This window comes from Aspergillus nidulans, chromosome VII (genome assembly GCF_000011425.1).
Source record: "Aspergillus nidulans FGSC A4 chromosome VII".
Classification (NCBI taxonomy): domain Eukaryota; kingdom Fungi; phylum Ascomycota; class Eurotiomycetes; order Eurotiales; family Aspergillaceae; genus Aspergillus; species Aspergillus nidulans.
In genome coordinates, this window is record NC_066263.1 from 4,307,742 (window position 1) to 4,334,672 (window position 26,931).

General features: G+C 49.8%; 11 protein-coding genes across 11 annotated transcripts, besides 1 other annotated feature; 6 read left to right on the plus strand and 5 right to left on the minus strand.

Annotated features, from left to right (window-relative positions):
- Nucleotides 1–26,931: part of a sequence feature (contig 1.43 127..338545(1)) that runs on past both edges of the window.
- On the plus strand, nt 254–1,815 carry ANIA_02562 (DUF895 domain membrane protein; the record flags this gene model as incomplete). Its single annotated transcript, XM_655074.1, has 4 exons — nt 254–311; nt 366–1,338; nt 1,429–1,567; nt 1,630–1,815. The coding sequence occupies 4 exons, from the start codon at nt 254–256 to the stop codon at nt 1,813–1,815; spliced, it is 1,356 nt and encodes a 451-aa protein (XP_660166.1).
- On the plus strand, nt 2,245–2,815 carry ANIA_02563 (glycosyltransferase; the record flags this gene model as incomplete). The annotated part of the gene is made up of 2 exons (XM_655075.1): nt 2,245–2,503; nt 2,604–2,815. 2 exons carry the CDS (start codon nt 2,245–2,247, stop codon nt 2,813–2,815), a joined length of 471 nt encoding a protein of 156 aa, XP_660167.1.
- ANIA_02564 (pyridoxal phosphate-dependent aminotransferase) lies at nt 3,085–4,440 on the minus strand (the record flags this gene model as incomplete). The annotated part of the gene is made up of 1 exon (XM_655076.1): nt 3,085–4,440. One exon carries the CDS (start codon nt 4,438–4,440, stop codon nt 3,085–3,087), a length of 1,356 nt encoding a protein of 451 aa, XP_660168.1.
- On the minus strand, nt 6,035–6,757 carry ANIA_02565 (nuclear transport factor 2 family protein; the record flags this gene model as incomplete). The annotated part of the gene is made up of 3 exons (XM_655077.1): nt 6,035–6,061; nt 6,280–6,506; nt 6,571–6,757. 3 exons carry the CDS (start codon nt 6,755–6,757, stop codon nt 6,035–6,037), a joined length of 441 nt encoding a protein of 146 aa, XP_660169.1.
- ANIA_02566 (uncharacterized protein) lies at nt 8,011–9,915 on the minus strand (the record flags this gene model as incomplete). The annotated part of the gene is made up of 4 exons (XM_655078.1): nt 8,011–8,601; nt 8,742–9,048; nt 9,092–9,246; nt 9,436–9,915. The coding sequence occupies 4 exons, from the start codon at nt 9,913–9,915 to the stop codon at nt 8,011–8,013; spliced, it is 1,533 nt and encodes a 510-aa protein (XP_660170.1).
- On the minus strand, nt 12,147–12,591 carry ANIA_02567 (TMEM14 family protein; the record flags this gene model as incomplete). The annotated part of the gene is made up of 3 exons (XM_655079.1): nt 12,147–12,343; nt 12,409–12,501; nt 12,555–12,591. 3 exons carry the CDS (start codon nt 12,589–12,591, stop codon nt 12,147–12,149), a joined length of 327 nt encoding a protein of 108 aa, XP_660171.1.
- ANIA_02568 (MARVEL domain-containing protein) lies at nt 13,564–14,030 on the plus strand (the record flags this gene model as incomplete). Its single annotated transcript, XM_655080.1, has 2 exons — nt 13,564–13,582; nt 13,618–14,030. The coding sequence occupies 2 exons, from the start codon at nt 13,564–13,566 to the stop codon at nt 14,028–14,030; spliced, it is 432 nt and encodes a 143-aa protein (XP_660172.1).
- ANIA_02569 (protein pelB) lies at nt 15,095–16,508 on the minus strand (the record flags this gene model as incomplete). Its single annotated transcript, XM_655081.1, has 6 exons — nt 15,095–15,433; nt 15,480–15,713; nt 15,772–15,868; nt 15,923–16,048; nt 16,110–16,253; nt 16,309–16,508. 6 exons carry the CDS (start codon nt 16,506–16,508, stop codon nt 15,095–15,097), a joined length of 1,140 nt encoding a protein of 379 aa, XP_660173.1.
- Nucleotides 17,947–18,963, plus strand: ANIA_02570 (uncharacterized protein; the record flags this gene model as incomplete). The annotated part of the gene is made up of 2 exons (XM_655082.1): nt 17,947–18,594; nt 18,631–18,963. The coding sequence occupies 2 exons, from the start codon at nt 17,947–17,949 to the stop codon at nt 18,961–18,963; spliced, it is 981 nt and encodes a 326-aa protein (XP_660174.1).
- On the plus strand, nt 20,767–21,323 carry ANIA_02571 (uncharacterized protein). Its single transcript, XM_050613086.1, has 2 exons — nt 20,767–20,813; nt 20,871–21,323. Exon 2 carries the CDS (start codon nt 20,894–20,896, stop codon nt 21,203–21,205), a length of 312 nt encoding a protein of 103 aa, XP_050468927.1. The 5' UTR covers nt 20,767–20,813; nt 20,871–20,893; the 3' UTR covers nt 21,206–21,323.
- dppV (dipeptidyl peptidase DppV) lies at nt 24,296–26,837 on the plus strand (the record flags this gene model as incomplete). Its single annotated transcript, XM_655084.2, has 7 exons — nt 24,296–24,371; nt 24,441–24,492; nt 24,576–24,808; nt 24,858–25,860; nt 25,911–26,133; nt 26,189–26,633; nt 26,690–26,837. Exons 1-7 carry the CDS (start codon nt 24,307–24,309, stop codon nt 26,835–26,837), a joined length of 2,169 nt encoding a protein of 722 aa, XP_660176.1. The 5' UTR covers nt 24,296–24,306.

Below are 26,931 nucleotides of genomic sequence, written 5' to 3' on the forward strand. Positions count from 1 at the left end.
CCTCCAACGTGAAGATTTTGACTTTTAATCTGAACCGGAGGTCTGGCAGCTATCGGTAGAATACCGACTGTCATATCTCTCTGCTGTCTGCCACGTGGGGATATTTAACGTCTCCGAGCTGCCTGCATCGAGATCGAGGGCCTTGTCTAGTCTGGGGTTGTTCTCACCCACCAACGACAGTCTTTTGCAAACTACGGCATTACCATATAATCAGCCAAACGTGGGTTCGGTCAGAATGGGAGAAAAAGACATCATGACCGACGAAGAGGTCGCAACCTCCGACTCTATCACCACGCCTAGGAAATACCCAGGTAAATGCCTCTCCTGCTTAACCCTTATATTATAGAGTTAACAAACGCGTCCAGTGAAATGGTACCGCTCGACCTACTTCAACGCCCTGATACTGGGCTTGTGCAACTTCTTCGCACCGGGAATCTGGGGTGCAATGAACTCCCTCGGCGGCGGAGGTGCCTCAAAGCCCTACCTCGTCAACACCGCCAATGCACTCACTTTCTGCCTTATGGTGCTCTCCTGCTTCTTCGGCAGTGTGATCGTGAAATTCATCGGCATCAAATGGACCCTCATCGTTGGGACGATGGGGTATGCGCCGTACGCTGCGGGGATCTATACCCAGGTGCGGTACGATAGTGACTGGCTGACGCTATTTGGAGCCGCGCTTTGCGGAATTTCTGCCGGGCTTTTCTGGATGGCCGAGTCCGCTATCGCGCTCTCTTATCCGGAACCCCAGAACCAGGGCCGGTTTCTGGGTTTCTGGCTTTCCTTCCGGGTTGGTGGGCAGATCGTTGGCGGGGCTATCAATCTCGGTGTCAATGTCCATCGCAACACGGCAGGGAGTGTGAGCTATGTAGTGTACTATATATTCATCGCGCTGCAGGCCTTCGGTCCCTTTGTGGGTTTGCTCTTGACGAGCCCAGGGAAAGTTGAACGGACAGACGGTGTCCCAGTAAAACTGCGGATCGCCAACAATGTCTGGTTCGAGATCAAAGCGATGACCAAGCTGCTACTGAGCAAGAAGTTTGTCCTTATCATCCCGCTCATCTGGCAGGCGACATTCGGTGAGGCCGTCATGTTTACATACAACTCGCTTTGGTTCTCGGTGAGGGCAAGAGCACTGGGAAGTTTCGTGTCTGGAATCATGGCGATCGTATCGGGGAACCTGCTCGGTGCATTTCTGGATAGCAAGATCTCGCTGAAGTTGAGAAGCCGTGTGGGATTCATCATTGTGCTTGGTCTTCAGGGGGCATGGTGGCTTTGGGGTACGATTGTTGTCACAGATTTCCACAAAACGAACCCCGTCTTCGATTGGAGCGACTCTGGGTTCGGGAGGGGATTCCCTCTCTACCTCTTCTGGGTTGTGGGATTTCAATTGAACTATATGTTTCTGTAAGGACTCCTTTTCGTTCTCAGTGATAGCTATGGTCACCGTGATGTGGAGCTAAGAGGCAATAGGTACTTTATCGTCGGCAACTTGGCAAAGGATGAAGAAGAGGTCGTCCGTATTGCCAGTCTGTTACGTGGTATGGAGTCTGCCTCGCAGGCTGTTTCGGTTAGTCTCCCCCTCAGCGTTTCTTAGGCTGTATCTGATTGTAGTTTCCTAATACTGTGCAGTACGGACTAAGCAGTATCTCCATTATGGCGTCCGTTGGAAGTATCTATCTCAACTTCGGCCTGTGGGCACTCGCTCTGTTTCCCGCTTGGCTTATCATTAGGGAGATAGGGGTGTCATTGGGCGACAAGAAGGTGGAGAGGGAGACGAGGACAGCGAGGGAAGTCAGCGGTGCAGGCGCGCACTGAGGCGTCGAGTGCAGTGTCGACGGTTGTTGAGGAAATAAATAGGTTTCAGTTCATGTGCGAGATAGAGTGTTCTGCTAGCGTACTAAGCGCACTATAATTGAATATTAATAAATGGCCAGGGTGAGCATGTTGGGCTTACGCTAAGGGCAACCTATATAGTCAGTAGTGGTTTGACTGATATGGTATCGGGGGTTGATAGACAGCTTAGACAGCACTATCGTCTACGGCATCACCAGTCCGTGTCATTTATTACGATAGATCGAATATTCACTTGGCTCTTAACAAGCTGGATGGACGGTATTAATACTTCGCCACAAAAATCAACCAAGCAGTTTCAGAAAACATAAGGTTGTATTTAACGCCAACGGGAATGTGCTGGCTGCCAAAAATACAGGCAAACTTATCATCTTCGCCAGTCAAGGAACATTCATGATTGACTATACGGAGCTTCTTATCCCTACACTGAAGGCCTTAGCTGGCCGTGATGACTGCATGGTTATCGGAGCACTCGGTATCCGGGGAGCTAAGTTGGAGGGCGTGGAAATAACAATCAATGCGAAGATCGTCGACTTCCTGCTCTACGATGCAGTTCTCAAATACGCGGATGTGTTTGTGTCCAATGCTGGATACGGTGGGCTCATGCACAGCGTCATGAACGGCGTTCTAATGGTGTTGGCTGGGACCGGACGTGAGTTCTCTGCTTCACTTTCCCACGCACGACAATTCATTACGCGCGCTTGCATATTCCAGCAAGTCCAATCAACACAATTACTCTGATGGTATATTAGAAGACAAAGCCGAAGTAGCGATGCGCGGCGAGTGGGCTGGGATCGCCGTGAACCTGCGGACAAAAACGCCTACTGTCGAGGCTCTCCAGAAAGCTGTCGGTAGAGTCCTGTCGGAGACAGACTTCAAAGTGCGTTGTACTCAGATTCAACGTGAAAATGAGCAGTTGAACTGTCTGGTTCAGCTGGAGAAGCTTATTGACGGGAAAGCATAGGCTATTCACGTTTTTACCGAATGGTTCTACAAACTTACATTGTATCTGGCTCTATGAAACCTCTACAATAATACTCCATCTGGGTACAACAATAGGATTTATTATAGCGTCAGAATATAACATCTCTGCGGGTGAACATCTGTCTTACACCTGCATGGACAGGGCCATTATAGCCGCCTTGAATCTCGGGGAAAAGGTAGAACCACTTAAGTAATAGCCTAATCACCGTTCGACGCCGTAACTATGTACGTATACATATGTGATCAGCATCAATACCGCAAGGCGTCTATGATGCGAGCCAACCCCTCATCGAGCTGCTCCTGCGACTGAGAAAAGGTAATACGGAACCATCCTTTCTGTTCACTGCCAAAGTCATCGCCAACCCCAAGATGTACCTTGAACCGGGACAACTTGTCTAGCAGTTCCCTGTTCTTTATTGCCTTTGCCTTTTCGCTGCCGTCGAACGAACTCGCAGGCTGCAGTTTCAGATATGGTGTTAACAGGTCACACCATACAAAGAAGCCGGCGTTCGATCCCCTGGCATAGGGTATCCCGTGCCTATCCATAAAAGCAACAACATACTCATAGGTAGCAGCGAGCGCTTTGTTGTTTTCCGCAATGAACTGATTTACGAACCTTTCATCCTCCAGAATGTTCGTTGTAAAACAGTCCGCCAGGCCGGAAACCGAGCTGTACTGGGCGACACCCCGGATAGACTCGAGCATGTCGCTGTTTCCCTGCGAGATAACAGCTCCTAATCGCATGCCGTTTGCTCCGAAGTCCTTGCTGACACCCCATAAGACATGTACCAGACTCGGATCGATCAGGCCGTCATGGTCTATAGAGAGGACGGATGTGAATTTGTTCATTGAGACCGCCCCATCCTGGCCCTCCCGCCAAACTGACAACGCGTATATCTCGTCGCTAATCAGGTGGACGCCGAATCGTTGACAGAGCTTCATGATCTCGATAAGGAATGACTGAGAGTAGCATCGGCCTAGCGGGTTGTGTGGGTTGCAGATCATGATGGCTCGGATCGCACAGCCCTGCTTGCTGGAGTTTATCAGGGCCTCTTCGTATATCGATACCGCAGATATGCCGAGAGGGTCCACCCCTTCGAAGCTTACTTGGACAAGCCTTGCCGCTGGCCGAAGACAGATGTCTCGGCTGAACCCACGGAAATAGGGGCGTCCCACCAGGATACCGTCGCCCGGGTCGCAGAGGGCCCAGGAGCAGTGCTCGATGGCTGATGCCACCCCGTTCGTGGCAAGGATATGCGACGGTCTGAGTAGTTTCGAGGGGTGGAGATACCGGGACAGAATATCAGCGATGGCTGCTTTCAGCCGGGGAGAACCTGTGATGGTGTCGTTCAGGGCAAGATGCTGCCCAGACATTTCGAAACTGCTGTTCGCGCGGAACAGCAGCTGTTGCTGCATCAGAGTGTTGTCGGCAACGCCCAGGGTCACGTAGCCATGGGGGTTGCTCTGCGGGTGCCAGATATCATTCAGGACATCCCAGAGAGCATTGCTCGTGCATTTCAGAGACGACCTCGCTCTCCGAGATAGTGTAGATGCCGATGGACCAAGCATAGTTTCTTGTCTCTCTATAAAAGTATGGGAAGTCATGGTGGCCCATTTGGAACACCAGGAACGGGTATTGCCCTGTCTTATAAAAGAAGACACTTAACCTACCACTCGGGCTTGACAGTGCGCTCAGGGTCTATATCAGGTAGTCAAATCCGAGAGCAATGGACGATCCTCTCTTGAGATGACTTTTTCATGGGCAGAGTGGGCCTGGGCCTGTTTTTGTCTGCGCTTTCCGACAACACACTCGGGCATTTGCCCTTTGGCGGAGAAAAAAATGGTTAAAAGTGGTGACTAGCAGTAAAATAAGCTGGAAAGGCATTAAATTTCGATAGTGAGAATAACCAGTACCACGTACTACTCGGTAAACTCGTTGCTTCATTCTGACATCTTCTGGTGCATATGGCCTACCGCCTGGGATGGCATCTGGCTGGTATCAACGGCTTATGCGCCCATAATTGGTGGGGTTCGTCTATAGACCCTGTAACGGCAATGGGGATGCCAGCTGGTATGTCAGAGCAACAGTGAATCAAGGGCCCGAGATATCTGTTAGAACCATAAGTCCAGATCTTTTGAGTCTTGGATGGGCATGCAATAGATAGATTGCCGTTCACTATAAGAGCCTAAATACTATTGGCTCTTTCTTTTCCTGGTCCCAGCTCCACAGGGACCACATCAAATAACTTCCTAATTGGGAAAATGGCAATGAGTCACATGGGCACATGTCAATCTAAGCGGTAAAATAGAACGAGTAGATGATGTCTCGCTGGTAATCTCTGTTCAGGTGGTCGAGGAACGCAAGTCGCATTTGATTCCCCTAGTTGAGACCAGTAGCTCTAGACTTAAAACTTCCAGTTTACAGCATGCCCACGCCTAGTCTGCACAGGCTTAGTAACATGACCCGAGGGAGACTGCTGTAGGGGCTGAGCTAACAGCTTAGGGCTGAGTCTAGAAAAAGTACCAGATGCAAATAGCCATGCTACATGGGTGAGAACCGTCGAATTCGGCTTTTTCATGTAATTGGGCAGATACCTCATCTTCCAGTGTTTGGGATCACAATATTTGTGGTCTGGTTTCCTCCCGGAATTATAGATCCAAGATTGTACGCGGCCCAGCTTTGTTCTTGTCGAGGAGCATAATAGAGGGAAGTACTAGTACCACATCTACCCTCTGGACGACGTTTGCTGAGTTTTGGACATCTATCAAGAATGGGTGGAGGTCGCACAAGCAGGGCCTGGGACTAGAACTGAATGGTTTACTTCAGCATGTTTGAGGTGTTGCTGGGATGAAAAGGTACTTTTGGCGAAGGGCGCCGAAGAAGAGACAAAGAGACTCGTGCTGCTGTGGCCGCGGAAACTTGCATTGCTTGAGGCATTCCAATGGTTATCATTTCCTTTATGTAGTGTGATGAACCATAAGGTCTCAGTGTACCCAATGAGCTTTAGTTAACTCCGAAGAGCATATTGCTGACATGGCTACTGCCATTTTCGAGACGTTACCAGAGGAATGCTTATACTGAAGGCAGGACCAAAAGTACGTCGATGGGACGCATGAATTGAAGCATTCCCAATATCACACATAACACTAGATGTCGCCTAGCCGTTTTCCTCATCGGTTACCAGTGACCTCGAGAAGCCTATTTCCAGCCCAAAACCGTTGGATCCTGTTTTCTAGTTAGTCAACTGCTCAGCTGCCTAAATACCATAGATCTCTTTCAGCTCAAAAAAAAAAAAGAAAAAATAAAAAAAAAAAAAAAGAAAGAAAGAAAGAAAAAAGAAAAAAAAAAGAAAGAAAGAAAGAAAAAAGAAAAAAAAAAGAAAAGGAAAGGAAAGGAAGGAAAGGAAGGAAAGGAAAGGAGAGGAACAGCCGAAGCCGACATACCAGAAATATCTCCAACCTCTGCACGACCAGACGGTTGTCTTTGCTCTCAACTAGTCTAAACTCAGCCGCTGTGTGCGATAAAACATGTTGCCCGTCCTTTCCAGTAAATTCATAACTGTTGATGACCACGACATCCAACGGCGAAAACGGCGAGACATAAACGCGAACAGGTTGGTGTTTCAGCCCAGGGAACTGAGTCCAAAATTCTTCTCGTTGGGCTCTTATTGCTGGTTCACATTAGACTATAGCTTCGCGAAAAACTCGCTGTTCGAGTACGACGGGCCCAAATACCTTGTCGTCCGCCCAGGGTCTGAACAGGCGTGACAAACTCAGCGTCGTCTGCAAACATGTCACTCCATTCTTGTGCTGCTTCCGGGGATTCACCGTCCAAGAGAGTGTAGAACTGCTGTATGAACTGCATTGTCGCCACTTGGGCGCCACTACCATCTCCCATTTGACCTAGATTGACACTCGACATTTCCAGTACGGGTTATAGTGTAGATAGATGTTGGAGAATATAGAAAGCTTAGGACTGGGCAAGCCTGGGTGGCACAACGAATTTATATGATAACGTGCAGCTCGGCTTACAGCACCCCACGCATAGGACAGCTGAATGCCGCAGTTTCCACACAGCGGTGGCTGCTTTTGAGGCTACCTGAGATATGGCCCTCTAATCACCGTTTGAGACCAATTGGGAAGTCAGGATACAAAGCCTCGAGTTTGATCTGTGACGAATCTTGCACGGTGTCATGGGTACCGAGACAAACAAGTCATTAGTTGGCGTCGAAGCCTAAGAACTGCGGTCTGACCCCCCAACACCGCACGTTCTTCCTCAGCCAGCCAAATCAGAAACGACCGAAGATATAGCCGATTGGTGGTTAATTCATGAAGTCTATTCGGCAGTTTATCAACATTTGCACATGGCAGTTGGTCCATATGATTCCTCTAACCCCCCGACTTTAGAGCTTCAAGTATCTACCTGGCAGCGCCATTCTGCATGTCATCACCCCCGTTGGCCAGAATCTTCCATACGCTATGGCCGCGCTTTCGTGGCTAAACTGTCGAGGTCTAAGAGATTCGGTAGCAAGTTCACAAAGAAAAGTCGCGAAGTCTTGCCGTCTGCGAAGATCGTATCATATCGGTGCTGGTACAGAGATAAACCACCTAACTGCTTTCTTGTCTCTGTTTGCGATACGCTCTTTGCTTTTGCAGAAGGGGCCTCTTTGATATCTTTGAAGTGTTATTTTTCATATATTAAAGTGTCGAGCGCGCCGTCGCCCACCCCAGTCTTTTCTTCTCGCGGCCTTCCAGGACGGAGCAAGTTTAGTATTAGATCCCTCGTTCACACCTCATGTGAACTGATGATTATCGTGGTTTTTTTTCACAGTTATTTCCCAACGTCCCAGTTTTGAGCCTAAAAGTCAACGCGGGAAATCTGCATGATTCCAGCTTGTTCTTTGTCTCTGTTCGGGTACTTATGACATCTTTAAGAGCTGAGCTGCATATACAAGCGATGTCCCATGCTACCGTATCATGAAGTGCTGATCAGTGGTACTAAGACGCTGAACCACCTCTTTCAAGTTTCTAATCATTTAGCAGAGGTCGCAAGCTGCAGGAACCCGGAACAATACATGGGAATGTCCTAGAAAAGGGATATGTATCAGGGTTGCAGCTTTGCGGTTCAAGGCGATCTATCCATGGCTTTACCTTGAAGATGTATTAAATACTCATCTATAACCGCGCAGAGGCAGCGTTTAGCTTCTGTATCACCTCTGCCGCTGCCCGCTCACCACTCTCTATAGCTCCTTCCATATATCCCCTCCACCTAACCGCCGCCTCGGTCCCAGCGAAATGCAAATTCCCTGCTGGCTCTCGAATGGTCTCTCCGACAGCATCCATCACCCCAGGGGTCAGCGCAATACAGGGACATCCCCATCCAGAGTACGGGTCATTCACCCATTCGTAAATCACCAGGTCTACCAAATGACCAGCGGCTTCGGTTTTGGCGTCAAACAGTTTCCCGATTTGTTTAATGAGTGCTGCTTTGCGACCATCCGTAGGCAGTGCAGCCCAGGCACGGCCCAAATCAGAGGCCATGAAGCACGTGAGGATATATTTCTTGTCTGGGAGACTGCTGGTGTGGCGTATCACAGACGCCGGGCTGGCGAAGGACTGGATAAGACCGCAGTAGCCCTTCTCTACCCAGAATGGAGTGCGGAAAATCATCATGGCTTTGTGTAGTAGCCGTAATTGGAGGACTCGGCCCACAGCTGCTTCAGCGCGGGGAGCTTGGGGGAGAAGTCCATCATCTTGAGGACAGGACTGGGAACGGTGATAATAGCTTTGCACGCTTGCAGTGTCTTTTTGTCTGCCGCACGACCTCAACCCCGGGATTGCGCCCTTGAGTGACGCTGACCACGGGCGAGACAAACGACATCCTGAGGAAGAGTCTCAGCAATTACTTTGGAAATCATCTGCATTCCCTGCCGGATTCGAAGGTGTTGTCCTCCACCCTTTCTGTCAGATCGCATCTGGAGTAAACCACCGCCAGCTTTGCAGTATGCAATGAACCAGAGAGCAGAGATGTCGCGTAGATCCTGCCCCAGCATGGCACGGATCCAGACAGCGGACGTCGCGAGAGTCTCCTTGCCAGCACTGCGGGACCAAAGATAGGCCTCAAAAGTCATCGGGATCCCACTCTGTGTTTCGAGGACGAACTGGATCGAGAGTGGCAGTCTGCTTCGACCATATCGCGGATCCGGGCGATATCTTGGAGAGTGGCAGCGTCGAACTAAACCACGTTAGTTCATACCTCTCGCTGCTCGATGAAAGAACAAATACCTTTGGCAGTTCCCCGTATTCGAATGTTGAACAGTCTCCGTCGACGTCTTGTAGCACGCACAGTCCGGTTGTATTCTGCTCCAAAATCTCGACGCCGAATCTCTTAGCCAGCGCATAGACCCTGCTCTGATTCACATCATTTATCCACGCTGCTCCAAGAAATATAATCGTTATTAAATATATTATTCATTAAAATTTTAAGTCAATTAATCTTTCATTATTATATCAACCACTCCATATCCTGAGTTATCTCCCAGGATTGGCTGCGACCAAGTCTTGCCACCGACGCGATCTCTCGCCTCTAAGATAATGTACGATAACCCTGCTCGTTGAAGCTCGGACGCAGCACTGCACATCCAGTTTCCCCATATTTGCAGTCCCCGTCAAGGACCTTGGCACCGCAGAAGCCGGGCGCACGGCGACAGCATCTACCTCGAATAGCCAAGCTGGCGCAGCCAGCCGCGCAACAGGAACGAGTGTAATGGCTGGACGGTGGCCTGCCAGAAACCGTTTGAGATGGCGAGTATGCACCCGGGATGCTGAGTTGTAGTTGACGATGTAGAGGGTAAGCTTGAGAATATCTTTGACCGAGGCTCCTGAAAGGATAAGGATCTTGCGAAGGTTCAGAAGTGCCAGGTGGACTTGTGACTCGTAGTCTGCGGGTACGGTCTCATCTTTTGTCATTTCAGCTTGCCCAGCCACATGGATGACTTGGCTGTTTGCTGAGGTGATTGTGGCCGGCGCATAGTAGGCCGCTGTGGTGGTGGCCAGGTCGACTGTCTCTACGCGGGTCATAATGGCGTAAATACTGCATTTAGTGGACACGGGAATAGTTTAATACGCACAAAAGCTATGTCACGATCGGAGAACGGCAGTCTTATATCGTCGATTCAGAGAGCCCGTCGTTGCCACGTAGTGCTTGAAAGAGTGACTGTTATCGGCAATGCAATGGGACCGCACGTCGCAGCCATCCATACTCGCTCTTGGAGAAGCTAGTATTCTCCAATTAGGAAAACCAAAGCCGAATTCGAAGTCTGGCCATTAACTCTGGAACCCTTCTAAGCTGGCTGCCGGGAGCGCCTTCTCCGACGGAACACGCCCACACCGTATGTGCCATTAAATTCCGTATCCGCTTCTATCTGGAACTTTATCCAGGATAGAATCCTTATCTCCAATCTCTGCAATAAGCTCCGCTTATGGCACGCATGTCCGCTTTATCAGAGCCGACGCCTGTGTTAGATGTTGCCTGTCTTTGTGCTTATTTTTTCCCAGTTCCTCTACAGCTCTAGATATTGGCGTGATATCAAAGGCCTTGAATTTAACCGTTCTGCTCCTGGCGAGGCATTATAAGCGATAACCCTTCCTGGCGAAACTCTCTAATCAACTAGGAGGGACTTAAAAAGGTATTAGTAGGAGCTCTAACCAAAGCATCTAATAACGCTGAAAAGACGCATCTATTCTTTAATATGCTAAACTTGTTAATCCGGGGGCCGCAGCGGGATTCTAGGCCTAGATAATCACCCACAGGTTCTGGGGCAGATTGTCTACGCACTAGACTGCCCAATTGGTTAAACAGTATATTGGCCTTATAGAGATGGAGACGTCTAGGAGGTTCTGTATGTAAATAATCTAACCTTCCTCCCCAGCTCTTTTCTTAAAACCTTAAGTAGGTTACAGTAATTTCCTTAGCAGTCTCATACGGCTCATTGAATTAACTCTGCTCTACTGCAGTTTCCTAAGCCAGTCTGAACAATATACACGTCAATTACTTCTTTATTATTGTGTGACTAAAGGACCAGGGTAGGTTACATAATAGCAGCTTCTTACAAGAACCATATTTCTTATTGAAGAAACTCGTTACTTTTTTAAAGAGAAATTTTTTCCTTGTAATTAAATCAATTAACAGAATCCCAACTCTAGTCTTAGATTATGAAAATATTTGAAGCATTTGACAGCTGGCCCTAACCCTGACCCCCGTCTACCACCCAATGGCGAATTCAACTCCTCCAGAAACATGCTCGACAACAAACAATGAGTCTCTTCTGATTCATACCCACCGATCTATGCTCATCGTACAACTAAGAATACTGGCTGCCTGGTTGTTTGACGAAGGCCTTATGTCAGAACTGTCAAATATCTGCAATATGTCCGCCGATGACGAGGCTGGAACACTTTACCCGTGCTCCGTTGCTCCGTTGTCAAACTCGCCTATATCGATTTGAATTTCTAAGCTTACCATGCCATTAATCCTGCACATTGTTCACGTCGGAATCTACTGCACCAGCCCTTATCTCTACCGTAGTCTTCTACAATCAGGGATTGTCAGAAAGATGGACACAAATGCCGCAGACAAATCACCTTTACCTGTAATGCCGTTGGGCCAATCGAAATCTGCACCGCAGCCTTCCAGTGGGTATCAGCCAGTCACCTGTCCTGCTGCAACTACAGGCATAGTATGGACGTCTAAGAGACCACATCCCTCTACCGCCTATCCAAGTGCTGCCTCACGGCAGTCAGCATCGTAACCGAGGCGGGCTGTCGTAATTGCGTGCACAAGACGGCATGAAGTCTGTGGTAGACTAGCAGTACCTCGAGGGCGACTGCTGTGGAATGCTCGAGCGTGCCTAAGACACCATCTTATTGTCTTCTGTTGTGATTCTCAGAAGGGAAATGGCAGAAGGCAGCTGTATCAACTACACAAACTTAGTCTACTAAGGATCGGATGCCGTATGGCGATTTTCTATCTCGATGATGATAGATCTCTTCTTTAATCTCTCTCAATGCAATACACAGAGGGGTCAGATCAGGGGCTAGTGATTAGGCCTCATATATTACGTGGCGTAAGCCAGCCAGGAGGCTCATAGTGTACACCAGGTGTACACGATGAACGTCACATAACATTCCCATATCATCATCTTCCATATGCGCCCAGTATCGGACGATCATGAATTGAGTAGAGAGGCCATAATACAACGTGAAAAAATAATGTACAAAGCTAAATTCAAACAGAACCCCAGACCCCCGCTCTACACACCATACCGGAACTCCTTGACCTTCTTCGCATAGTATAGCGACGCCAAGAGACCAGCAGTAGCAAGGCCGATTGGAACAGGGGCCTTCGCCTTGGTCTTGATTGTCCTTGATGCTCCAGCGCCCAGCAGAACCACGCTGTTGGCCAGGGCGAGCTCAGCGCCGTAGTCCTTGTTTTGCTTCAGGAGGTAGCCTTGCTTGGTTAGCTCGAAGTCCACAAAGATATCACACAAAGATATCATTCCAGGTTCTAGTTACCAGAGAAAGCATAGGAAACACCCAGACCAAGACCAGCGATCAGGGAGGGCCTTGAGCGTGTCTTCAGGTATCCGGCAACGCCGCCGGCGGAGACTTCGCAAACGGTTAGTGAGGGTAGATGGATAATATAATAGTCAAATTCTTACGGAGAGCAGAGAGAGTGATGGACGGGTGTTCGGCCATGGCTTCAGTGCTGAGCAGATCGGAGCTATTGAGTAAGGAATGAAAGCTGTTGTGATGCTTGCGACAGGTGGTGAGATAAACAGGATGATTATTAATTCATCACCGGGCCGGCAGTTCAGCCGATGTTCATTGGCTAGAGCTTTCAATGCACTAGGACAAGTTTGGAATAGTCAATCCCGTTTGCTGCCGCCAAATCTTCAGGCTTTGTGGATGGGAGACAATTGTCATTATTGGATGGCCGACGTGGCACCTAAGTTATGAGTATCTAGCTTATTCAATATGACTAAACAGAGGCACAATCAGCTACCATCAGTATAGCCATAGCTTCGGAAAGGCGAGACTATCAGGTTGCTTTCACCGCTTGACTACCAAACTGCATGTATAAGCTTCCTTATCTCACAATGGATATAAATCAAACTGGAGGATATTTGGCGCCAGCCATGTCAGAGGATGTGAGTAACATAATCAACAGGTACATTACCTTTTCTGCCTAGCATTATTTACCCCTGTCCTAACCCCATATCTTATACTTCCTGACCATCCCAAAACTATAAAAGACCATATTGTGTCGAGTAAAGAGGCGTAGTAAAAAAAACGCAAATTATTCCATGTTTGTACACTCACATAAGCAAGGACACACCCTACCATGTCCAGGCAGCATCCATCTGTTCAACTCAACATTTCAATTCATCCTATACCTTTTGGATTGGTTCTGATTCCCCTTGGGTTCAGCTCGCTCTGACATTTTGTCTTCCACCCACGCTTTCTGATTCCTGCTCTAAGCCGCGTTATCCTCAATTTCTTATCAGTAATCACCTACTGGACCTGTCCAACGCCCTTGAAACCCTATCACCAGTCCCCTACACATTACTATTGTAGACATGGCCGAAAGCAAGCCACTCGACTATGTCGTGCGAGGCCTCCAGCTGGTATTTGCCACATCGTTAGGGGCACGGACAGCTACGGTACACAATGCTAACCCACCTCCTCCGTCGGTCCCCTGAGAGTCCTAACCCCGTCGCCTAGCTATTAACACGTTTCGTGGCCACGATGACCATGTCAACGACCCCATCTTTGGCGGCGACGCCACCCTACACGTCGGCGTCCCTGCTGCGTGGGGCTTCTTGATGTTTTGTGCGGCCTGGACGATCCTGGTCGTCGTCTTCCACTTCGTCGAGTCCGGCTTGGAAAGCCGCCCGATAATTGGCTACGTTGGTATCGTCGCCGAGGCCGTGACTGTCCTCGCGTGGCTTGCCGGGTTCATTGCCGTGGCTGTAAATGTTTTGACGACCGATGCCTGCTCATCGGGACTCAATTCGTGCGCGGAGCTCAAGGCTGCGACGGCCTTTGGTGCTTTTGAATGGCTGCTGTTCATGGTTACCGCAACCCCGGCTGTTTTGTCCTTCTTCAACAACCAGAAACGAGTTACATCCTCGTGATATCAGAACCACTGATGCGCCACGGAGATGGGGGCGGGGGTGGACCGGTGTCGTCGTCTGTTGAGAAAACTTGTTTGTAGTTGGTACTGCATTAGTCGCGCGTTATCAAACTGCTACAGGACTAGCAATGGAGCCTTAGGTTGATGCTTCTGCTCTGGACCACGATAAATGTCATTTTCGGTTGGCCCCGCCGTCGCCAGAACAGAGTCATAGTCTTTACTTTCTGGGTCACCCGCCAAACACCAACAGGTACCTGCTCCAACAGTCATTATAGATATTTCCAGGTTATTCTAGGAAGACTGTTTGCTCCGGGTCTGGCAGATCAGTTTTATTGGGGTGGTTCTGGTCAAAAAGACGGATTATACCGTAGCTGAAGACTGACGTGCGATTGGTGTGCCCATAATAATCTAACAAAGCTCAGGGGCTGGCGGTGCATTAGGGCAGTATGCCCCGACAGGCTTCGGTTTTCACATGATGCTTGTACATAAAACCGAACTTAGACGAAACTTCCATGAACATGTGGACTAGAGCTTGGATACCATTTTCTATGAGCCAACATCATTATATACTCTGTATAATCTAGTCTCCTTGAATCTGCTCCAACCCCGGGTCTGTCGGCAAGACATCTGTCTTGGCATATTATATATTTTGACGGCCTAGGTCATTGTCCTATATGACTATACGTTTATCATTTTGTATAATTTACCACTTACAGAAAGTTTGCGAATATTTGTGGTGTTTCTGACCTGTGTAGCAAGCTCGCAGATAATTCATGCAGACCCTAAATTGGAATCATTACGTGAAGTGTGTTGTTGCTGAAAGTCACAGTTCGAAATTCGTAGGTGTCCGCAGGGGATTGGCAAAGCTCTTGGAAGAGATGCAGAGGTCGCAAGGGCAAGCCTCCATGTCCGCAGTAGGAGCAGACTTTGGTTCAGCCAGGAAGCCTCGAAGAATGACAATCCATCCTCAGTAATAAGAGATTATTTCTACAGAGATCCGTCATAATCGCTGCGAGTCCCTATAGCTAAGTACCGCAAGCCAAACCCATGCAGCACATAAAACCCTCACAGTTTCCCCTGCCCAGCATTGGACGGAACACTACTCTGCGCAACGGTATACGCAGATGCAGACGCAATGTTCTTGCCCTGGAAATTCACTAAGAACGCCGTGTCTGCCTGCTTGAACGTTCCAGAGCTCCCGAAGCCATTGACCTGGCAGGTGTGGCCCAGGTATGTCGAGCAGATTGCATTAGTGCTGGAATCTGGGGAGGTGAACAGCTGGCCGCCGACGGTCCCTTCAATAACAGTAGGGATATTCTGGAAGACGTTGCCTTCTGCAAGCACATAGCCACCAGAGTCAATTTCAAAGGCATGGCCGGACGAGTCATACCAGTAGTTGTTGACCTGAAAATGTTAGTGGGAGGGACTATTCAGAGCGCTGAGGTCTTACCGCATGCAGAAGAGTGTTCCCGCCGACTTTAGGGCTGCGACCGCTCATGTGGTAGATATAGTTCCCCTTCAGAGTGACCATGTCGTTCGAACCAGTCAAGTAAATGCCCCAGTAGTGGTAGCCATCGCAGGTGGCGGAGTAGGAGGTCACGCCGTTGAAGTACGAATTGGAAACGGTTACTCTGTTAGAGGCAGATGTCCCCAGGACAAGATGTTGTCGCCCAATGCGTGCAGTCTGCGTATACGGAAGTTAGCCTCCTCCATTCCTTCTAGGTACTCTCCTAAAGACTGACCGTGACATGGTCGATCCAAACCATATCCGCATTGTCGAGGGTGATTGCATCACCGCCCCAGACATACTTAGGGTTCAGGTCCGTGATAGCGATGTTTCTGTAATTGTATTAGCAATCTTTTGCATAATAAAGACCCAAAAGACGGTATTACTGGATGATGACATTGCTTGCGCCGCTGACAATTCGAAGACCCTTGCCTTTGATCACACCACTGGATCCTTCACCCACGAGGCTTTTGTTGGATTTGACAGTGATACCCAACACGCCGGCGTTGTCACTGTAACACTGGTGTCTTAGCTTCTGTTTTCACTACTACAGTTAAAGCAAGCCTGACTCACTAGGTTACAGAAACCGACGGAGCGTTAGGCTGGTAGTTTGTACACCAGTCGTTCTTGTTGATGGCCACTTGGCAGGCCGACGCAGTGCCCCAGGGGGCGCAGCCAGTCTCTGTCGTAGTACCCTCGGTTCCCGTGAAGTCGAACCTGTGTAGTGATCAGTCCTGTGGCACCACGACTTCATTCACCAGGCACACCATACGTCTTGGTCAAGACAATAACGCGGGCCGAACTGTCTCCCAGGTACGAGACTAGCTCTGCAGTAGTGCTTGGATAAACCGGCGTCGCACTCCCACCTCCAGTCACGCCCTTTGCGAAGCCCTCGGCTGATCCTGTCACCCCGGCGGCGCTGGTGCTGGCAGCGGCAGCCAAAAGAGACAGAATGGGTGCGTGAAGCCTCATCTCGAGTAAACGTCCAGTTTCTACTCGATTATGATGGTGGATTTGTTTCGTGGGTTACAGACACAACAACGTCTTATAAGCGTTTTCAAACCGCCGCCTCATCCGCATCTAATAAGGGTAAATGCCCGCTTTTGTCCTTCCGGTGGCGTCCCGGCGTTATTGCAAAGTGACAGTGCATATATTAGGCGACGAAGCGATTGGTGGAACGGAATAATACCTGCTTACTTTTGTGTATACCCACCGGAGAATGCCTAGAAAAATGCCTGAAGAATGCGTCTTATCTGCCTGGATAGGTGGAGCACTGCCTAAGGAGAATCCGGGGAAATTCTGCAGACAAACGACGGTGCACATGCGCAGCAGATGACCTATCCTAGGGATTCTGAAAGCAACCTCTACTACCGGAAATGCTTGTCCGTAGTCTGCAGCGATAATATATGCGTTTGTCCGGCAGGTAGTTATCAAGACTGGATACATAGGACAGACCCCAGGAGCTACCTCGTCCTGGACACCCTGGAAATATATTCCGTATAGAATTGCACGTGATGGTATGGACGGCCTGGCTATTCTGCTTTGAGCAGGCTCTGCTAAACTGTGCCCTAGCTCAAATTCCAATCTTGTAGAGCATGCATAATGACTGGATGGAGAACACCACACCGCAATTTTGGTTGATTCCCAAGGGCCAAGGCGGGCAGGTTAGTGCTCTGCCCAAGAAGCCTGGAAGGTCTTGTCCTATTGCGCCACCCGCTGCCCACGAGAGCTTCGTAAGACATTAGTCCTAGGGCTAGCACGTGCAGCCCAGCGGGCTAGATTCTCTGCAGACCAAATTCTAAGTTTTTGACAAGAGTTTCGCACCTGAAAACTGGCACTTTTATCCGCGCTGAAAGATTCATATACGGGATAACTTTCCCTTTATACTCCCAATACACTCGTATCCAAAAGCTAGTTTACAGGAGATTACGAACAAAAATTAGGTTTATATTTGGTTCGATATATGCATCTCTATCTGCGACGCTTCATAAAGACTGGACATACACGGCTTTTTGCTATACCCAGTATGGGATTCTCCAATGCTGCTCATCCAACTAGGACGGTGGTAGTATGTATATCATGCGAGTCGGCGAAGCGTAAATACTGTAGCCATTTTCACAACCAGCAGTTGGTACGTCAAAACCCTATGTTGCTTGGTGAGGTCATGACAGGCCAACTTTGGTGTTATCGGCGGTTGAACCAGACTTTGGCAACCCATTCTTGACGTGCAAATACCCGATATTACCAGATATCACTAGACATCAATTTATATTCCAGGGAGAGCTTGACAACGAGCTACTGACCCGAGAGTTCTCGTTCGTATCGCGCCTTGGCCGTCTTGCGAAGCTATTCATAACCCAGTCCGATGCCTTCAAAGGTCGAGGCATAACCATGATGCCTGCCTACCAACATGGATCTGAATACTCCCCCCTTCGGCCTCGAGCATGGATTGGAAAGCGCCAACATTGCGCTCCGTATGACAGCGGCCGCATTTCTCTGCCTCGCCCTGTTCAACTCGCTCGAGCTCGTCCTGCTCGTCTGCTGGACCTTCCATCAGCGGCGCGGCCTCTACTTTTGGTCCCTCCTCATCTCATCGATCGGCATCATTCCCTATGTGGTTGGAACCATTCTGCATAATTTTGACCTTGTTCCCCTCGCAGTTAGTCTGCCGATTGGACATGTGGGGTTTATCTGCATCGTCCCCGTTCAATCATTGATCCTATACTCGCGTCTCCACCTTGTTTTTTACCATGAAAAGATCCTCCGCATCATGTTATTTGTTATCATTACTGTTTCAATTGTCCTTATCGTCCCCAACTCAGTCTCCATGTACGGCTCCGCGTTTACAACGTCGCCGTCGTGGAACTACTCATACAACGTCACCGAACGGTTGCAAGTCACCGGGTTCGCTATTCAAGAATTGCTACTCTCTCTGTTCTATGTCTACTCCGCAGTCCTACTTCTTCGGATCAGTCCTGAAGGGAAGAGCCGGGTTAAGCGAATTATGTATGAGCTGCTCTGGATCAACACGCTCACGATCGTGCTTGACATTGCCGTGGTACTAATGGAGTACATATATTTGTATTCGTTGCAGGTCTGTCTAAAGGTGTTTGTATATAGTGTGAAAGTCAAGCTGGAGCTTGCGGTCCTGGGGAGGTTGGTGGCGCTCACGAATACAACACAGGAAAAGCGGAGAAACACTGTCAGGAGGGCCTCGTTTATAGGTCCAACTTATGACTTGAGTGATTTCACAAATACGAATGACGCTCCGATCGGGACAGATACAGATCGGGGGCCAGTTGCAGTGGGTATCGAAGAGGTCGAGCGACCGAGCACTGGTAGTATTACCGAGCCAACGCCGGGAAATGCGGATAGGAGAAGCGCCAACGCACTGGCCCAGCGCATACATTGGGATTCGCATGTCTGAATATACGGTTCCTGCTCGTGCATCTATTCGCTGTGTCGTACTCTGTGCCATACTCGCGAGATTGAAGCGTCTCCCTCATTTGCAATGATTCCGCCAATGCTATGCTTATCCTGAATCATATCACTCTCTTAATGACTATTATACCGCCAAAGATCTGCACAGGCCAATTCGAATCAGGACCGAGAAAAGTTTTCTCGCTGTATTCTTCCAGCGTAGGAAGATGTGATTGGGCAGCAGCCCCGAAGGGCAGGGCCCAGTATAGGAACCAGATAGTTCCAGAAAGGCAGGAAGTCCAGAGCGCGGCCAGTATACACGTGATCGATCCCTATAGGCCAGTACGTGTGCGGATTAGGAAATGGTTCTTCGCTGGCCTTTAAGTGGTGGAAAGACATACCAGTAGACTAGCTGGACAAGCGAAAGCATAGCAAATATGCTTCAATCATCATCTATCAAGGATTTGTACCAGGCTAAACAGCACGACGAGGAGTGGGTTGACTATTGCCACCAACAGAGAAATGACTCATGGTCCTCTGGGCCATCGTTCTTTTGAACGTCGTATTGCAATTCAGCCCCGTAACTCATACGAGCGTTGAGATTATGGCGAGTATTGACATGCCGCTGTGGACTTCCCCCATAGAGGAGCATACCACTGTGCGAGGGCAACTTTTTTTCTATTGACTCCTGAGCATACCGATGTGACAGGGTTCATCTCTACAAAGGGGTTAGGGTCACAGACTATAGGGTACGCTTACCCAAATGCCAAGTGACAGTCCTTGAGACCCACCGTAATTCTATAGAGGCACACACTTGGTGATGACACGTTAGATACGCGTCGTTCACACGACAAACAAGTAGTCTGCAGGTGGCAACCTGACGGCTTGCTATTATCCGTTTGCAATCAGGCTTACGAGCTCGGTATCAAACCTAGCACGAGGAAAGCCCGGAATCACAAGCGTCAAGGGGAAGTATATGGCCCACTCGACTTTGCCGATCCAATTTGACGGCTGGTCCCGTTCCTGAACACGCGCAGGTACCCACCCGATGAGGAATTTTCATGCCATTTTCTTGCTGATATTGTATCAGACTATGTAACTCGTCCGAGCAAGCTGCAACTCGAGCAAGGAGCTTGACCCCTGACGATCAACTAGCTTCTCGATTTCTAAAGTTGATTATCGGAGCGTATAAACATCTGTTCTTGCACGGGATGAGAAGGAGAAGAGGTCGGGTACGGCATGCCGAAGTCGAACCGGTTAATGTCACCGAGGACCCATTGTTCTTGATAGCTAGATCAAACATTCTTCAGTGAGGCGGTAGGAAACAAGTTATCAGGCCGCCAAGCCGTAACCACGCCACGTCATAGTGAGCGGAATAGGCCTGGCGATATGCCGGAGATTGTTCGGTGTTTTGAGGAGCTCAAAAGTGACATAATTAATTATCCGTTATACAGCTCGTTCAGCCAATGAAATCTCTTGAAACAGCCCACGCCACCATGCTGACTGATACTCGAAGCACATCTATAATAAGGGCATGGCAAATTTCTCTCCCTGCCTTGGCCGGGACGGGTATGTTCCTTAAAGGAGCAATTTAAGGCTGAACCATGCCCAATCGAGGGAATCGAGACCCTTGCTCCCATCAAGTCCCGAACTCTGGTTCGCCGAAATATGACTCAGTCGGCGTCGGCGATATCGTGGGCTAGCTTCGGCGAAAAAGACCCGGCCACTATATGTGCAATTTTTTCATGCCTGAAGCTATAAGTATGCCCTGGACCGTCGATAGGAACAGCTGGGTTCAAGTCGACTGTCAGACAAAACTCTATACCCTCTATATCATTTATTGTTTAATACTGGCTGGTAGGTTCATGGCAGCTTAAGCATACCGGCATAATGTCCATCATCTAACTTTACTAGTACTAGCCCCTATCTCAACCAACATGAGCTACACACCAAGCACAAGTACAAGCAAAAGCCCAAGCACTAGCACCAGCGCTGCCACAAGTGCTGCCACAAGTGCTGCTACGAGCGCAAATGTCAGCCGAGTCACCTCACTTGAGCACCATGACGGCGCTCACGCCATGAGCGACCTGAGCAAGAAGTCTCACTTCGCCAAATTGAAGAAGCGACTCGCCGCCGTTAAGAAGGAATGGGGCCCCGGCCTCGCGGCGAAGGAGTGTTGGGACGACGTGTATAACTTCCCCTCTGGGCGATGGGCCGGGCAGGGGCTGGACCCGAGGTCCCTGATCTAGATGTCGATTCCTAGGTCTGATCTGGTTCTTTACCAAGTGCGCACCACTGATGGCTCTGGATAACCGGACACGCAAAAATACCAAGGGCGTCCGCTTGACAAACCCTAAGCTGCGCGATTACTACGCACAACATTGGATCGATACAGCTTCAAACAACTATAGCGAGTCGCTTGGACTGATTCTGAACAATCTGAAGGATTATTGGAAGAGGGGGGAATGAAAGGACCTCTTCACTTATTTCGCATTAAAAAAAAAGCATATAGCCTTGGCGTTTTTACGGTCATTGGAGGGCGTCTGTATGTTATGATACCCGGGAAAGGAAGCGGAGTAAATAGATCGTTATTTCAACAGAATTGAAATTTTTCTTCTGGGAAGATGGTGATCATTCAAGTAGGCTTGCGGTGTTTGTTACCAGAACTTTTTTATTAAAGAGCGTCGTAGAGGTCGGACTGAGCATTCTACCCGTTTATACAATTTGATGACCTAGACCAGCTAAGCAAAATATCAGATATGACGGCCCGAATAATTTTTTGATACTCGAACCGAGTCTTGTTGCCTTTCACGTAATGTACTTCGGATATCATACTGCCACAGGCGGCGATTTGATGTATAAACGCACATTCTTAGTTTAGCGAAACTATGACCAAGGAGAATAGGGACGAGTGTCGTTTAATTTAGTGATGGCGTAAATATAACAATGAGGATTGAGTGGAAAGCCTAGGTTTACGTTAAAAGTATAAAAACTCGACGGATGTATATACGTAGATATGGATGTCCGCCAACGCTAACATAGAGCAATGATTTGTACAACTTAATGCAGCAGGTAAACGTCATTTTAATGCTCTGTTTACGCAACAATGTATTCAAGCTATCGTCAAAGAGCTCTTTCGTTTGAGATTTGATGAAATCTAAAACTTGACGTGCTCTGGTTGCATCAATCTTCAACTCAAGGGACACAACTAATGGACTATTCACTTCTGTAAGGTATTACTGAGGACCAAGGTATGATATAATACCATTGCCGGAGCATGGCCCCAGACTGAATTTTCTAGTTCAACAGACAGAGACTTGTCGCTCGGCCGCAGTTCCATTGGGGATTTCAGAGTCAGGCCCTGCACGCGGAACTCGGCCCCATCCTGCCCCAAGGGTGAAGGCAAGCAGCCATCGATTCCTCAAGACGGCCAGCCCGTACTGACGGAAAAGTTCCTTCAATGGTTTCTAATTAGGACCCTATGCGTCATTTCGGGTTACGATCTTGAACATGTCTCTATTAACCAGATCCGTCCACAGCCTAGCCGATGGATTAAGAAGCTTAACATCGCTTGCCTCTTCTGTTCTTCGTCTAGGAAGCCGATGAGGACTGTGTCCTGCGGCACCACTCCGATATGTTCTCAAAGGGAGCCAATGGTGATGCTATCCACATCATGCCTGTCGACCAAAATTCGGCCTCTTCGGAATTGTAGAATCGGAAAGCAGACGGGAAACAAGCTCTTTTCCTTCACTGAATTCACCGACCAGGGCAGTTGTGGTGCCGGGCTCGCAGTGAAATGTAAGGCCGTTCAACGCGCCTACAGGCGTCGTAGGAGAATTCAACATTGTCAGATCTAATGTCTCCCTTACAAACCCCCAATGGTCGGGCGTTGGGTTGGTTAACAACCGTAGGCCTTGCCCTGAACAGTCCAGCACAAAGTCCATTCTCTGCCAGAAGTCTGGCAAACGGTTGTTTGATACGCCCAGAAGCCTTTGGCTACTGCGGGCGCCCTCGTCAGCGAGTGCAGGCCTCTAGGCGCCCCAAGAACAGTCGTCAGAGAGGTGAGAATCCCATCTTAGGCAGGGTGCCCGTGCCCAGCTTCAGTAACAGTTGAATAGCTCGGTTGAACTTCTGATGATGGCTTTGGCGTTTACGGAGTTCGAAGGCTCGAAAACTGACGCAGAAGCTGACTCTTGCCCTGGAAATGGTCGAGTATGTAGACATGAACAACGAACGTCCTGTGGTAAAAGTATCGCACCACGACATTATCGCGACATGCTTCTTGTATGTTGTGTAAACGCCAAGATAAACCTAGTGACAATTCGATAGATTTATTGGCTTGCTCGACTATCGACCTTCGCTCGAACCCAATGGGGACCCATGTTATACAAGATAGCTTTACTGACCTTTCCTCGTTCTGTGACTGGGGTAAAAGAATTGATTGCACCATAGGGCACAGTACATGTGCCCGCCGGCAACGCAGTCAAAAACCGGCCGCCATTGAACGTTAATTGCGAGTCGACGAGCATAGATTCCGGCTTAATACCCAAGGAAGTTCATGTCAGCATTTGAAGAGTTCCCCATACGTAAAATCGTCGATAAGGGTCGATGTACGGCCCTCATTTCTCAAAGTGTCACGGTCATTGGCGAAAGGCAGAGCGCTCAGTCATCAGCATTAATTTACGCCTGACCACATTCAAAAACCCAAGCGGGCAGTGGCTTCCTAGACTTCCTGGATCATATGCAACGAGCGAGCGGGAATCATTTGAGGGTAATTTCAAGCTGAAGACACGCTCGGTCGATTAACTTGGGTATAATGCCCGACCGCATCGTGCGATTGGAGACTTCTTGGCTGGGAGGCTTCATTTTAGATAGAGCATTGGCGGAATCCTGCGATAAGCGAGGTACGAGGTTGATATTACGTGCCTGATGGCACGACAATAAGCGATGGTCCAAGAATCCGATAAGATGAGGTGACAAGGACCAACTGAATCGGAGATGGACGCCGAGAGAGGTTACATCAATCTATATAGGGTCTTGGCATTGTAACCTTGGCGGGCTTCCACAGGATTCCACTCCAGGCCCGCAACACGATTCGCCAAGAATGCAGGCGTCGGCCCCTCCAAATGCTTGGCATGTCTATCCCTGCCCGGGAAGGATTAGCCTTATCCATTTTTGGAAGGTCAATAGGAAACAAAACATCCAGCGGCGCGTGCGGAGATGCCGGGGGAGCTGTCTGGACCTGGTTATCGCCGGCGTCGCGTAAATTGCACCATCCGCTCGTCATTATAAATATTGCCCTGCTCCCTGTTGGTGAACTCAGCCAGGACCGCTTATATTCAGCTTCAGTATGGGTGCTCTCCGGTGGCTTTCGCTCGCGGCTGCAGCTTCGTCTGCATTGGCATTGACCCCCGAGTAAGCAGACACTGTGCTACTATTGACTCGCATTGGAATTGGGAGTCGACGTGACTGACTCCGCATAAGACAGTTGATCAGTGCTCCCCGCAGATCGGAGGCGATCCCCAATCCCTCTGGGGTGAGTCTGGCGTTGGCCCTTTTTTTTTTCTTCTTTCTTATTCCTCTGTTATGAAGCTGTGCAGGATGGTGCTGACAAGATAGAACATCGCCGTGTTCTCCTCCTCCCAATACTCCTTCGATACGCACGAATCGAGCTCCGCATGGAATCTGCTTGACCTCCGCTCAGGGAAGATCACGCCTCTCACCAACGACAGCAATGTCTCTGAGATCGTCTGGCTGAACGACTCGACCCTGCTATACATCAATGGCACAAATGCCCAGATTCCTGGCGGCTCCGAGCTCTGGGTCTCAGGGCTGTCCAATTTTCCTTCAGGGTAATTTATATGCATTGGGAACTCGGTGTGCAAAAGCTGACCCGGACAGGTACAAGGCCGCCTCTCTGCCGGCGTCGTTCTCTGGCCTCAAGGCTGTCACTACCAAGTCTGGTGATATCAAGTTTGTCGCCTACGCCCAGTCTTACCGTAACGGTACCGCGTACAACGAGGAACTGGCTGAAACCTATTTGTCGAGCGCGCGCATCTATGACAGCATCTACGTGCGTCACTGGGATACCTACCTCACCACCACCTTCAATGCTGTGTTTTCCGGTACGCTGAAGAAGACCCAGCACGCGCGGTACGCTTCTGCTGGAAGTCTGAAGAACCTGGTAGCGCCCATTCCCAACGCCGAGTCTCCCTACCCTCCCTTTGGAGGCTCGTCGGACTACGACATCTCTGCGGACGGCAAATGGGTTGCGTACAAGAGCAAGGCTCCTGATGTTCCCCAGGCCAATCACACTACTGCCTACATTTATCTCGTCCCTCATGATGGTTCCGAAACCCCGGTTCCCATCAACGGGCCCGGTTCCGCGCCTGAGGGCATCGAAGGCGACTCCAACAACCCCGTCTTTTCTCCCGACAGCAAGAGCCTCGCCTATTTGCAGATGAAGGATCCGACCTACGAGTCTGACCGCCGCGTGATCTACATCTATGATCTCGCGTCCAAGAAGATCACCCCGCTGGCCACTGAGTGGGACCGATCTCCCGACTCGCTCAAGTGGACGGATAAGAGCACCATCGTTGCTGGCTCGGAAGACGAGGGTAGCGGCAACCTGTTCCTGATCCCCGTCAAGAAGGCCACTGGCGACTTTATTCCCGAGAAGCTCACCAACGGCAAGTATGCATCCGCTTTCTACCTCGCCTCTGGCAACACCCTTGTCGTGACCGGCTCCACTCTCTACTCCAGCTGGTACGTCGACCTCGTCAGCTTGAACCCCAAGCGCGGTACCATCAAGAACTTGGTCTCTGCGCACGAGATCGACCCCGAGCTTAGCGGTCTCGGCCCCGAGGATATCAGCGATATCTGGTTTGCTGGAAACTGGACCGATGTAGGTAGCTTATTCCATTTAGGTGATCGCGAGCTGACAATTCCCTCTAGATCCACGCCTGGGTCATCTACCCCGAAGGCTTCGACAAGAGCAAGACCTACCCATTGGCTTTCCTTATTCACGGCGGACCCCAGGGCGCATGGTACAACTCCTGGAGCTCCCGCTGGAACCCCAAGGTCTTCGCCGACCAGGGCTACGTCGTTGTCGCGCCCAACCCAACCGGTAGTACCGGCTACGGCGATGAACTAACCGACGCCATCCAGAACAACTGGGGTGCGCCTCCCTACCCAATCGCCAGTCAAGCCAAACACGCTAACGTAACATCTAGGCGGTGCTCCCTATGAAGACCTCGTCAAGGCCTGGGAATATGTCCGCGACAACCTCGACTACGTCGACACCGACCGCGGCGTCGCCGCCGGTGCCAGCTACGGCGGGTTCATGGTGAACTGGATCCAGGGCAGCGATTTGGGCCGCGAATTCAAGGCGCTCGTCACGCACGACGGTACATTCGTTGCTGACGCCAAGATCTCCACCGAAGAGCTCTGGTTCATGGAGCGCGAGTTCAACGGGACGTTCTGGGATGTGCGTGATAACTACCGCCGCTTTGACCCCAGTGCGCCTGAGCGTATCCTGCGATTCGCCACCCCCCATTTGATTATCCACAACGATCTTGACTACCGTCTCCCCGTCGCGGAAGGACTGAGTCTGTTTAACGTTCTTCAAGAGCGTGGTGTTCCCAGCCGGTTCCTTAACTTCCCCGACGAGAACCACTGGTATGTTCCTGCCCCGCCTCTGAGCCTTCTACATTGCAGCATGCTAACTGGTGCAGGGTAACGAGTCCTGAGAACAGCCTTGTGTGGCACCAGCAGGTGCTCGGGTGGTTGAACAAGTACTCTGGCATTGCAGAGGATAACGAGGATGCGGTCACTTTGGAGGATACTGTTGTTCCTGTGGTGAATATCAATCCCCCTGCTTAAGGAGGGTATGTATAGTTATTTGGCGTGTCACGTAGCGTGCGCCTGAAGCGCCATGATGTACATGAACGAGTCCACGGACGATACTTGATGCATT

What these genes read in the sequence shown, in the direction of transcription:
- ANIA_02571 (XM_050613086.1), top strand. Translation starts at nt 20,894, where the DNA reads ATGAGCTACACACCAAGCACAAGTACAAGCAAAAGCCCAAGCACTAGC.